Source organism: Zootoca vivipara, chromosome 10, assembly GCF_965207765.1.
Source record: "Zootoca vivipara chromosome 10, rZooViv2.hap1.1, whole genome shotgun sequence".
Taxonomy (NCBI): Eukaryota; Metazoa; Chordata; class Lepidosauria; order Squamata; family Lacertidae; genus Zootoca; species Zootoca vivipara.
The window spans coordinates 7,961,062-7,974,076 of record NC_142593.1 but is presented as its reverse complement, the minus strand read 5'-3'; the positions used below and the strand labels follow the sequence as shown (position 1 = coordinate 7,974,076).

Sequence of the window (13,015 nt, the reverse complement as noted above, 5' to 3'; positions counted from 1 at the left end):
AAGCTTATGATGAATGTTGGAAGGTTGCCCAAGCTTTCTCCAAGGAAACTTGAACAGAATGAACCACTTACAAATCAAGATGGGGGAATGAGAGCAGAAATGCCCTAGTGCACACAAATCATAATCCACATACAAAATGCCTATTGCGCATCAACAGTATTACTATGACAGCAAAAACAGATATGCTGAAGAGTTGGGAGAATGAGATTAGGGAAGAGGAAACATGTTTAACCAGAGCCAGGGGATGAGCTCAGAGGTTTGATGCCACCAAACAAAAGCTGTGCCATTTCTTCCTTTCATGTCCCTGCTTCCAGAGCAAACTCTAGTATGAGATTTTATATGTAAGAAACTGAGCAACTAGATACTGTGTTTACAGTTGTAGCTGGAGGGTTTGCAGTTGCCAAAACAAGGTAAAACAATTGTAGATTGACATTGGATTTGTAATAACAGCAATTATATTGCAGAATGGTATTTGTATGTTCATTTTTTAAAAAAAGAAGCAGCAGCAAAGTGAAGTTAGTGATTTTATTTCCCAGGTTTGCATAATAGCTAGATAGGTTTAAAACCACAGCCCAGGGCATGGGAAGAATGCTCTCATTTGTTTTTACCTTCTCTCAATTAATGGTTGCATGATTGGCACACTCATAATCTGACCTGTCATACTTAAACTTTTTGCTGCTCAGGAATGCACTGCTGGAAACTGATGGAGCACCAGAAGTAATGACCGTAATGCAGGTATTTACACAGTGCTTTGTTCAAGCATACCACAAGAATAATAAGCAGGTTAGTTGAATTCCATTTTTCATTATTATTTTTTAAACGAGATCCTTCAAAATGTAGTATAAAAAGAACAATTTTAGGTTGCAAAGTGCTAAAAGAATACAATGATCGAAATAGTGCCTTGCTGCTGTAGTAAATGAATGGCATAAAATGTAAGAGGTTTTTTAGGGGGAGGGGGCTTAATCCACAAAATATTTTCACAGTATTAGTTCACAATTGTAGATTATATACTTGTACAAGTTATAATAAACTGTCCATTTGACAAAACTATGCTTTTTATTTCTCTACTACATCATGGATCTAGGGTGCCTTTCCGCCTCATAAGGATGTCTACTAGTTAATGATCTCTCTTTCTCACAAACACACTCTCTCAACAAATATTAATGAATAAATATTCTAGATTTACACCTAGAAAAACTGTAACTTGACCCTACTTCTTAACACCCTCAAGTAACGTCTGATTCTTCCCTATAGTTTTGTACCTGTAGTACCATTCACATTACTTTGTTTTCCTTTAGGCAACCAAGGTGGTATCCTTGCTTGATAGTCTGATGTTTTAGTTTGGGGCCACATAATCTTTTCAGGTTTCATTCCCATATGAGTTGTTTCCCCTTTCAGAAAACCAAATACTGCATTGTGACTTTTAAAATTTATTGGGGGAACAGTTAGTGAAAGGATGGATCTTACTGGAACTAGTACAGTAATTGACTAATTAGCATTGTAATTAAATCTCTCTTTTAGTTTCAAAAGGTATAAATTAGAGTTGAAATTGCAGCTGTCTCAGTTAATATGTACAGATGCCACTCCCATTAATTTTATGTAGCTTTATTTCTATGGCAGCAGCACATTTTTCAGCCTCAGGGTGGCGGGGGCGATTGAGTGGAGAACATAATCCAAGATCCCACACACCCTTCAAATAGCTAGGAGCCAACTATGCTGTAGAGGTTGTTTGTGTACTTTGTTGTTAAGCTCTTTTTAAAACATTAACTAGATCTTCTATAAGTTGTTTGCATGAGATTTCATTTTCACTCTATTAGAGAAGAGAAATACTTGGGTGTTGGTTTGGTATGCAGGCTGGAGTGCTTGTAGCTCTTTAACTGTGCATGTATTGAGTTCCGCACAATTCCTTAATGTAGAGGACGACTGCAAAACAGTCAGAATTTCTCCAAAGATATGTGTATATGGATATAAAATATATGGATAACTTCTGCTGGAAACAAAATGTTGTTTTGTTCATTCAGCCTTGTGGGTACCACATGTTAGTCTTGTAACCATATGTAATTGTTGTGGGCAGATAAGTTCAGGAAGTTCAGATAGTAATATTACAGAAAAACTCATTCTCACAAAAAAATGCTACAAAGCTAGACTTTATCTGCATGTGTGCTGCATTCACACATCTTGGTTAGCCATAAACCATAGTTTACTGTGCATTTCTTTCCATTCCTCCCAGCTCACTTTGGGAAGGAAACCAAGACAAACCAGGGAAGGTTTCCTCTTGGGTTACTGATTGCAAAACAAATAATGATCCCTGGATCAAATACAACTCTCAACTTGGGATCATGGTTTGTTTCCTCTAGATCACCCCTTCCAACTCGCCAGTTCTATATTGACATGGAAAGGATTTTTTAAAAGTTGGCTAGGAGAACTTTGAGAAAAGTCATGAGGTTTGTGGCATTGTAAGAATGCAAGCTGTAGGGTTCCTTTCCTTCAATACGAATAGCATGTTTTGTGCTGTATTTGCGTATTTTCTGATGGGGTAAGTTTTAAGAACTAGTCCATAAGTGATACTTGTATTGACTTTGTTTTAGCTCAAGTTTCCACTGAAGGCCTACTTTCCTCATAATCCTCATTCACTTGTGATGGCTTTGCTTAAACATCCCTCAGGTAAGATCAGCTATGACGTGCTTTCCATATTACCAGCTGTGTTTATTTCTGAGATTGATGTATTACAAATCCTCTAGTTCATTAAGAATTTTCTCTAATACAAAATAGTGCATATTTTGGTTTTCACTTCAAATGTCTCCTATTAATATTTATCTTTTAGACTTCCCAGCTACTGGTTTGCATCAACACTTGACCCGCATTGCAGAAATGCTCAAAGCAACAGTAGAAGCAAAGTGCACTGGGTAAGCAACAGTAGCAATGGTTTCTTTTTTGGCTTTTTTCCTTTTCCTTTTATTTTGGGAATGCCATTGGCTTGGGGTAGCTTGATGGTTTAAATTTCATTCCCTTTTGATTTATTACTGGATTGGTTTAAACAACAACAACAACAAACAACAACAAGGCAAGCCTGAAATTAAACAAATGGGAAGACATTAGTAGCCCAGTCCATCCGTATATTGCTGTCTCAGAGCACTCTTGTCTACAAGGGCTTCCCATTTAGTTCAGTGGGGTAGCATCTTCTGTGCTCAAAAAGACAGCAGGTGGAGCTGCTTGTTTGCATGGAACCATGGGTGGGGACTGGGGAACCCTTTTCAGCCCAAGAACTGCATTCCTTGGTGGCTAATCTTTTGGTTAGTGGGCGAGGCCAAAACAAAATGAGTTTAGCCAAAGCAGGAACAGGAGGTTTGTACCATAATCTCTCATTGCTGCAAGCCAGATTTTCCTGAGTGTAACGACAACAAGATTGGGCTCAGAAGGTGAGCAAAATCCTTGACCAGGATCATATGGGAAGGAAATGATTCCTGAAATATGCTGTTCCCTAGTAATGATTTTTCAATTGCTCATTTTTCCAGCTCTCAGTTTGCTACATTTTTGTATTGGTTTCTGGTTTGTGGGGGGTGGGGTGGGGGTTAAAGATGTCCTCATGAAATTTTGTCAGTCTTTTAGTGTGCATTTCTCTTAAAACACACTTTTCCCCAAGCAAATTCTCCTAAAAATTGCATTTCTGTATGTTGTTTTTACTAATATATGCACTATCACGTATACCTTAAAAGTAAAGGGACCCCTGACCATTAGGTCCAATAGTGACCGACTCTGGGGTTGTGGCACTCATCTCGCGTTATTGGGCGAGGAAGCCGGTGTATAGCTTCCAGGTCATGTGGCCAGCATGACAAAGCCGCCTCTGGTGAACCAGAGCAGCCCACGGAAACACTGTTTACCTTCCCACTGTAGCGGTACCTATTTATCTACTTGCACTTTGACATGCTTTCGAACTGCTAGGTTGGCAGCAGCTGGGATCGCGCAACGGGAGCTCACCCCGTCGCGGGGATTCAAACTGTCGACCTTCTGATCGACAAGCCCTAGGCTCTGTGGTTTAACCCACAGTGCCACCCACGTCCCAGGTTTTTGGATGGATAGTTGATCAGAAAAGTGGCCTAAAATATTTTTTTTAAAAAACAAACAAACAAATAAATAACTGTGGCCAGCTCCTCAAACACTATACAGTGGTACCTTGGGTTACAAACACCTCGGGTTACAAACACTTCAGGTTACAGACTCCACTAACCCAGAAGAAGTACCCCAGGTTAAGAACTTTGTCCCAGGATGAGAACAGAAATTGTGCACTGGCAGCGGTTGGCCCCACTAGCTAAAGTGGTACCTCAGGTTAAGAATGGTTTCAGGTTAAGAATGGACCTCCAGAACAAATTAAGTTTGTAACCAGAGGTATCACTGTAATCTCGTAACAGAAATACTACATGAGAAAAAAAAGTTTGTGTTTCATTTGCATGTAAAAGTTGTTGAAGGCAGAAGACAGTTTTCAAAGTGCAGTTTTAAGAAAAATGTCTAAAATATTTGTAAGCTGTCTTTTTATTATTTAAGTGCATATTGGAAATTAATTGCTAGATACCTCTCCGCTGAAGGAATTACTTTTCCTGTTATGAAATATTATTGCACTGCTATGGATTGCCTTGCCTCATGTGCAGATAAGACTGCACAGGTTCCAAATGAGCACCTCTTGGGAATCTATGATGAAATTTAAAATTATAATTAATGGAAAAACTGAAATACATTTTGTGCTATTTCAGATATTGTGGAGACCTCTTTGAGAGCTGGTTTTTGTTTGTTCATTTTGGAGAATGGGCTGATATCGCAGCAGAGCAGTTGTTGTCACAAGCGGAATCCTCAGATGCTATGTTGTGGCTTTTGGCATTTTACTATAATCCAGGTGAAGAGAATCGGCAGAGAACTCAAACAATGGTGGGTAGTTCCAGCTATGTGTGTGAGAATTCAGTAATCGGCCATATGTCTATAATGTGAGGCATTGGTTTAGATTAGAAGAATTATTTTTGCCACAGTTGTTATTTGAGCCAAGGCTGTAATTGAAATTCAGTGCTGATCGCAAACCCCACTTTCTGCAGGGATTGGCTCTATTTGGGAGCTTGGAAAGTGGGCCTTGCCTCTGGCAGGAAATTTAAAAGGCACTGAATGCAGTCTTGGCAAGGAATAATTGGGAGTGCATTTGCAGTCATGGCTTTGCCTGCCCTGTACCTGATTTCATATGACATCAGGCAGCCATGCCTTGAAGAAAATGACCTTTTGGGCCAAATTAGGACCCTTAGCAGGCCTAATTTGGCCTGTGGCCCAGATGTCCCCTGTGCCTGGTTTGAGGCTTAGAGATTGTTTCTAGGGATCTTCCTTTCATTAAAATTTCCAGTCACAAGACTTTCTGTTAAGTCTGTTGCTGGCCACAGCAGCTCTGAGGATTAGACTATTAGTAGGGCAGGTGAATAAAATGCTAGCTGTCCATTTAGCATTTATAATGTAATAATCTCTATTCAGCTAGCTTTCTACACTGCCAGGTGTCACTCTTGAATCATCCACTAGTAAAATTGTATAGCTCTTGGTGGTCTCACAGTATGATCACGTTAAAACTTGGTGTGGTGGTAACGAGACAGTTCTTCCATTATCACCAACAGTAGTGACATTAGGTTAACCTTTCCTGTCTAATATACCTTTAAAAATCATAGTGATCTTGTGACAAAGGAGCTGCAGGCATCCTGACTTACAATTACTGCCAAGTACCCTTTTCATTTAAAGACATGGGAGCTTTTATTCAGTTAGCCAATTAGTTGATTTCTATCCTGACTTTTTATCCAGAAAGCTCACTAAAATAATTCAAGTTAAAAATAAATGAAACACAATTATGTTGGGTTATTTCTTCCCCTTCCCAACAGCTGGCATTGTTCTAGGGTAATGTACACTCTTCACATTAGTCCATTATGGATGTTCCCATCAACTTTATCCCATGGCATTCCTTTGAATTCTGGCAACTGGGTGGTCTGTTCCTGACTGTGCACTATATGCTCACTGCCCAAAGGCAGACGGGGGATAGAATCAGGTGCTGCAGCAGCTGTGACTCAGGTGACCTGCTGAGTGATAGCAGTTCTATGTTCCATGTTAGTATGTGTGCTTATTAATATCTCTATGTGCCTCTTGTGTTTTGCACAAATAAGAGTGTACACAGTAAGTTTTCTGTACATTAATGAAGTTCAGGGAATAGTTCTGCTTCTAATGGTAGTGACAGTAGTAGTAAAAAATGCAGTGACACTAGAATGCAGTCTTCTCTTGATGCAAAATTGCACTACAGCAGTGAGCCTGGCACCTTCATTATGGGCTGATCTATGGGCACCACAAAATAATAGTAACCTCTGGAAATTTTAATTGTCACTTCCTTTACTAACGGAGTCTTCTTTCATTAAAATGCTTCCAGGACTTAGTTCTGTTTACACCTTTTAATTTCTTTAATTGCTCATGTCCTAACTTGACCCTTTCCAGTAAATACTCTCTCCTCCCACACCCCCTTTTATTCAGTTGCAAAACTGAAATTAAGGATAAAAGAAAAACGCTTTAAGCATGTGGTTTTGCAGCAGTTTCCACAGAGAGAAGGAGCATTTTAACCTGAGTAGGCAAAATAAAAAGAGTGAAACTGCAGTCCTTATATACATGTTGGGGTGCCAGAAGTTACATTAATGTTGAAATCAATTTATGTATGATTACATAATGGAAATAGACCTGTAGATTTTCTGAGACCAGGGAGGGATTCTGGAGGAGTGGTTTTAGCACTGCTTCCTTCAAGCTGGCGGGGAACACCCCATATTGCAAGGAGGCATTAATCAGCTCCCTGGCCCAGCCTACTTTGTTGTCTTCCCTGCCACCTGTCCTCACCAGTGTTCAGTTTCATTCGACCAGAGTTTTCCTCCACTTGTGTTCAAACTGTCTCCCAACTTGTTTCCTCATCCTAAGCTCTGGGGTATACCAGGGGACTAAACGGGTTCCCTGAAGTGGGAGAAAGGCGCTCAGGGGTGGTCATGTCAATGGCTTGAGCTATTCAGAAGTCCCAGCCAGGGCTTTGACAGAAGTGCCAGTCCTATCAGCCAGAAAATCCCATAGAGCCGTTTGGAAACCCATTGGACCCATTAGCCTATGAGGGCGGCCCATCCTAATAGGTTCCCCCACTGCTGCAGAGGGGAGAAGGTGCTGAAAGCCTAAATCTGACCATGACGAGGGGTGATGTCAATATCCCCCACTTTCAGATTACCCTCTTCCTGCCCAGTTGAGAAATCAAGGTCCAGAATCCGGCCTGCCACATTCATTGGCCCAATGACAATATGGAAATAAATTGCTTAAAACTAGTGTGTTTAGGGTTGCCAGGAAGGAGATATTTTCCATTTCCTGCCGTGCCTTTTATGTAGCAAATATTTTTAAGTAATACTTCTTAGGATCTAGCCAATAATTTCCTTTAATGCACAAACACTCAAATCCTGCCTCTGTTTTGGCTCCAGAAGCTGTTTGTTCTGGCTGCTCCAAGAGGGGAAGGTGCCGGGGGGGGGGGTGTATTTTAAACAATACTAGAAGGAAACCAACCCCCAACCCCCCCGGATTCATATCAGATTTTTTTTATCAGACAAGGTCAGATTGCATGGGGATTAATTGATTTGTAGCTGCTGTAGCTTTCTGTTCTTTCCCCCACAATAGAACAACCTAACTTCATTCCACTTTGTGACTTTCACCATTTTCTTTTACCAAAAAAAAGAGAGGTCTAACCCTATCTCATGGTCCTCGGTGCTTAGTTTTTCAAGACTACCAAAAGCAGGGAGTTTCTTGTTCTTTTGAAATCTTCATTCTGCTCTTTGTGGTCCAGAAAGGAAACAATGCAAAATATCTCCCCCTGTGAACTTCCCTCACTGGCTCAGGAATCAGTTGTGTGCTTTTCTGCAAATCTCAAGAAAGCAAATGTTTATCTTTCACCTTGCAAACTTTTATTCCTCGCAATGCTTCTCAACAGGTGGAAGCAAGATCTGTATGTGACCATCTGACTGCCTTGTTCAGAACTCCAGTTATTTCTGTCACAGATCTGCAGACTGCAGTTAGCAGCGGAACAAAACAAAACAAATCAAGTAGCAACCTGGTAGTTACACACCTGATAATCAGCTTTCTGCTGTTTACTCCTATTGGACACACAGTCGCCAAAGAATTTATTACCCATGTAAGTATTTTTCTTCATTTTTTTAACTGATAGCAAGATATCTACCAGTATGAACAAATAAAATACTGCAGAATGTCCATTGTGAACAAGGAAGCCCCTGCTTGTGCCTTAGTTGCGTGTGCACTCATCACAGCCTGTGTCACATGGTGGAGCAAACCAAAAGGTGGTGTATATCATTTTCCTACACCTGGATTAAAGTTATGGTGGGGAGACTTCTGGTTTTTTGTTGTTGTTGTTGTTGATGATGATGATAATAATTTCCCCAGCTACTCTGGCCAGCTCACAGCATATATCGGAACATGCCAAAACATCAAATATTCAGATGTCTTCTAAAAGTCAGATAGTTGTTTATTTCCTTGACATCTGAAGGGTGTTTCACAGGGAGGGTGCCACGACCAAGAAGGCCCTCTGCCTGGTTCCCTGTAACTTCGCTTTTCACAGCAAGGGAACCAGCAGAAGACCCTCGGAGGTGGAGACTGATGGGGGTGGAGATGCTCCTTCAGGTATACTAGGCCGAGGCTGTTTAGGGTTCAAAACTGTTGAACTCAGAAAATTAGAGTGCTCCTAAAAATAGTTTTAAATGTGTTGCGAACAGCATTGTGGAACCTCCTCCTCTGTGAAGAGGAACTCATTTCTAGTTTGAATGCAGAACCGAGAAAAGAGGTCACCAATATCACTTTATTTTTAGACGTGTAGAAAGTTGCTTTGCTTGCCTGCCTTCTTGCAAGGCCCCAAAGGGCTTTTTTTTCTGAGATGGGGGGGTGAGGTGGAAAAGAGATGGGGATTGTTATCCCTGTCAGTTCACTGACCCATGTGCTGCTGAAGGTAGCGATTTGAGGGCGCCTGCAATGCTACAATGGGCTTTTCTCCTAAGTTGTGTGTGGAAGTTAGAGGAGCACTGGGGATGACTTCCCTCAGGGGTCAGCAACTTTTTTCAGCCGTGGGCCGGTCCACTGTCCCTCAGACCATGTGGTGGGCCGGACTATATTTTGGAAAAAAATGAACGAATTCCTATACCCCACAAATAACCCAGAGATGCATTTTAAATAAAAGGACACATTCTACTCATGTAAAAACATGCTGATTCCTGGACTGTCTGCGGGCCGGATTGAGAAGGTGATTGGGCCGCATCCAGACCACAGGTCTTAGGTTGCCTACCCCTAGTCACTTTGCTGCCTGCCCAAAGGGCTTTTTCTCTTCGTGTTGTAGATTGGGATGGTTTCCCTGGTTGTTTTTTCTTTTGTCTTCTACAAGAACTATGTAGCTGTGAACAGTGTAATTTTCTACTAAATACTAGCATTTATACTTTCTCAATTCTCTGTTGTTTTTTCTCTCCTTTCAGTTTATAGTTGCAGGCAGTGAAATCCCAGAAGTTACTGGTCTTCTAACTCGTCTTGCAAATAGAATTGGCCAACTTGGAATGAAATATCAAAGCACTGTAAAGCTGGTGAATGATCAACTTCTAAAACTAAAATGTGGAGTTTAGTTTTCTTTGTGATACTCAGCTTGGCCCACTAGTCAGTCTTAACTAATCAGAACAGCCAGGTGGAGGATGGAGAGAAGGTATTTGGTGTTTTTGCTTCCTTAAATATGAAAGCCTTTTATGTCTATGTGTATGTACAGTTGAATGGTAAAGATAAAAATATTGATATGGAAGTTGTGAGCAGTATTATATCTGACCTTTCTCAAGTCACTCTCTGATTTCATCCTAAAATGAGCTTATTCTAATTGACTTTCAGTCATAAGGCTGAAAACAAAATGTAATTGTACTGGAGGGTTTTCCTTATGTAGCTGAAAACCAGTAAATTTGAAGTGATATCTGAGCATGGATTGGATCAATCTTTTTCTGTCTTTGCCTTGTGAGAGAACTTGTGAGAAAAGCTACGTGATTAATGGGGTCTTTTCATACTCTGGAAGCTACACAACTGCTTGTTTCTGCTTTGTAAAGTATAAGCCCTATCACAAGCAAGTGGTTGTTAATTATTCCTTTGGAAGTAAATCCCTGTGTCAAGATTAGTGACCAGTCACCTTCTTATATTTCTTCTGATTCTATATTTTGTTGAGAGAGCATTAGTCAGCAAGTGTGCTACAGCAATGTGCACCACAAACCTTTCTAAACCACAAGCCGCCTTTGAGCAATGCCAAGAAAATACTTGTGCAGCTTACAAACAAATTTTGTTTTATTTTTCCTTCACAACAAGCCTCTCTACACCCTACTAGTCAATTCACATATTTAGAAGCACCAAGTCATAATGTTCCCAAGTTTGCCGCTTGAGAGACTTCAGTGGGAAGAAATAGTAGATTGGTCTGGAAATCTTTCACATTTTTTATTTACAGAAAGGACATACTTCCCAGAAAGTATGCACTTAGATGTTTACTCATTTCTGAGTTCACTTGGCAAGCTTTCCATTCAAGATTTGTCCCAAAGTGTGGATAATGAAACTCTTACACACACACTTCTTAAAATATGGAATACCGTATTTTTCACCCCATAGGACACACCTAGTTTTTAGAGGAGGAAAACAAAAAAATTATATTTTTTGCTTTCTTGAATTGTCCTAGGCATAACTCCTTGAGGCCTAAGTGCCTTTGCCCTCCCCCATTAAATATTTGAGGAAGCTTCTTTTGCAAAGGGGGAAGGTTCCATTTTTTAGGATCAGCTCAAAGTTGCTGAGTTTCCTTGCAAAGGGGAAAAAATCCTGTTTTTAGTTCAATTCACAGTTCTGCAGCTTCTCTAGGAAAGAGACCCATTTCTAGAGTTTCCAAACAGATAATCTAATCAGCCAGTCACCGTCTCCCTCTGCAGACAACAATTGAGGCCTAGGTAAGGGGCTGGGAGGGGCTGGAAAGGGAGCTAGCTCTCTTATCTCCCTCCCGCTATCTCTAGCAGTCAGCTGATGAGCGGGTTCCTTTCAACAGGCTCATTACTTCTTGTTAGCCTTTAGCTCTTTCTTTAAAAAAAAAGCACGATCTGCCTTTAGCCCCTGAGCAATTCGGCTCCAGGGACCACGCATTCGCTCCATAAGACGCACAGACATTCCCTCTTACTTTTTAGGAGGAAAAAATGGCATCTTATGGAATGAAAAATATGGTATATTGCAATAAAACATCTAGAAAAGGGAGCACTTCCTTCACCATTCCAACTATGATGTGGCTATTTCAGATGTTGGGTATTTTGTTGGCAGACATCTCCATATGCAAACTAGCCAGTACAACAGAGCTTTACAAACTATGTGTCGTGACACATTAGTGCGTCAGCTGCAGTTTGCAGGTGCCGCATGAATGCTCCCCATGCTCCTCCCAGGGCAAGAAAGGGGTTAGTTTAACCTCCGGTTTGCTAGTAAAACTGAATTACCATGTCGTGAAATTATGCAAAACTGAATCACTGTGTCGCACAATGATGCATGTCTAAAAAGTGTGCCACCAACACGAAAAGTTGGGAAAGCTCTGCATTACAAATTAGTGGGTTCAGTGCACAGCTCAGTGTATTGGGATGGAATTTAATTGGGTTCAACTCAGATCACAAGACTGGAACAGGCCTGAGGTGGTTATACCTAGTTATGGCAGCCAGAGGAGGGAGCTTTCCAATAATGTATAAATCATGCTGGATGAAAGATGGGGAGTTCTCTCCCTGTGCTATCTAATTGGCATGTGCTCCTCCCACTCATGCATACAAATTATAAACTTTTATACAAGTTTATTCATTATACTTTGCATATTCTAATACAGGCATCCCCAAACTTTGGCCCTCCAGATGTTTTGGCCTACAGCTCCCATGATCCCTAGCTAAGAGGACCAGTGGTCAGGGATGATGGGAATTGTAGTCCAAAACATCTGGAGGGCCAAAGTTTGTGGATGCCTGTTCTAATATGATCTTCCACAAAAACTCATATTTCAATATATTAATTTAGAGGCAGGGCAGAATTGCTTTCCTCCCTTTATTTAGAGAATGTACAGGGTGAGTCCTTTAAAAGGACCCGTGGATACAGAGTACACATGTTCCATGGTGTCTCTTTTAAGAGACTCACCATGTACTATTCCTACTGCTCTACACCTGTGGAGCTCCTAGACTAACTATTGGACTCTTTGCAGTCTGTGCATTGCAGTCTTCAACAAGGTTAGAAAAACAGCATATTGGCAGGTGCTTTAAGTGCTCATAATTCTCAGTAACATCAACATGTGGGTCTGTTTAAGTCCACCTACCAAGCAGCCTAATGCTTGAAAACTGATGTGTTTTTTATTTCAAATGCTTGCCTGAACTTTTAAAAAAGCTTTGATTCCAGGAATTTGCATTGGGGTGGTCCATACGAGAGCAAATGCCAAAAAGGAGTTTCCCTTGCTTATTCTGGCTATCTTCCTTCAGCCATCTGTCTGACTATATAAAAGGCGTTAAAACCTCTAGAGCTGCTTTCTGAAGGGCTTAAGTGTACTCAAACTGACTGGGGCCTTTTAATGCCCAACATCATGCAGCTAACTCAGGCTGAAGTTGCCTCCCTCCCTCAAAACAACCCAGGCTACTTTCAGCTGACAGCAGCAAAGCTTCAGTACTGTACAGGCAATTGCTTTGCTTTAAATAATAGTAAGAGAGGAAAAAGAAAACAATTTCATGAATTCATTACTGCTAAGAATTTGGTTTTTCTCCTGTTTATTTTAAATTTGCTTTTTGCTTGTTTTGGTTTAATCATAGTAGTTCTCTTTATTAGCCAATTAAGCTAATCTGTTACAGTGTGGGATAAAAAAAATTACTACAGTAACTCCTTGGATAGTGTTGTGGATTCCTAAATTATTCCTATTTTGACACCGCTC

General features: G+C 40.7%; 1 protein-coding gene across 3 annotated transcripts in view; it reads left to right on the top strand.

Moving 5' to 3' along the window:
- Positions 1-10,225, top strand: part of FANCC (FA complementation group C) — a 72,852-nt gene extending 62,627 nt beyond the window's left edge. For 2 of the 3 annotated variants that reach the window (XM_035099631.3, XM_088653261.1), the window contains exons 10-15: positions 684-783; positions 2,589-2,664; positions 2,825-2,906; positions 4,749-4,920; positions 8,009-8,209; positions 9,552-10,225. In XM_035099631.3, the coding sequence (XP_034955522.3) occupies positions 684-783; positions 2,589-2,664; positions 2,825-2,906; positions 4,749-4,920; positions 8,009-8,209; positions 9,552-9,695 (775 nt within the window). In that variant the 3' untranslated portion in view covers positions 9,696-10,225. The remainder of the gene's footprint in view (positions 1-683; positions 784-2,588; positions 2,665-2,824; positions 2,907-4,748; positions 4,921-8,008; positions 8,210-9,551) is intronic. The other variant, XM_088653260.1, reaches the window with a different exon arrangement.
- Positions 10,226-13,015: the final 2,790 nt, after the last annotated feature.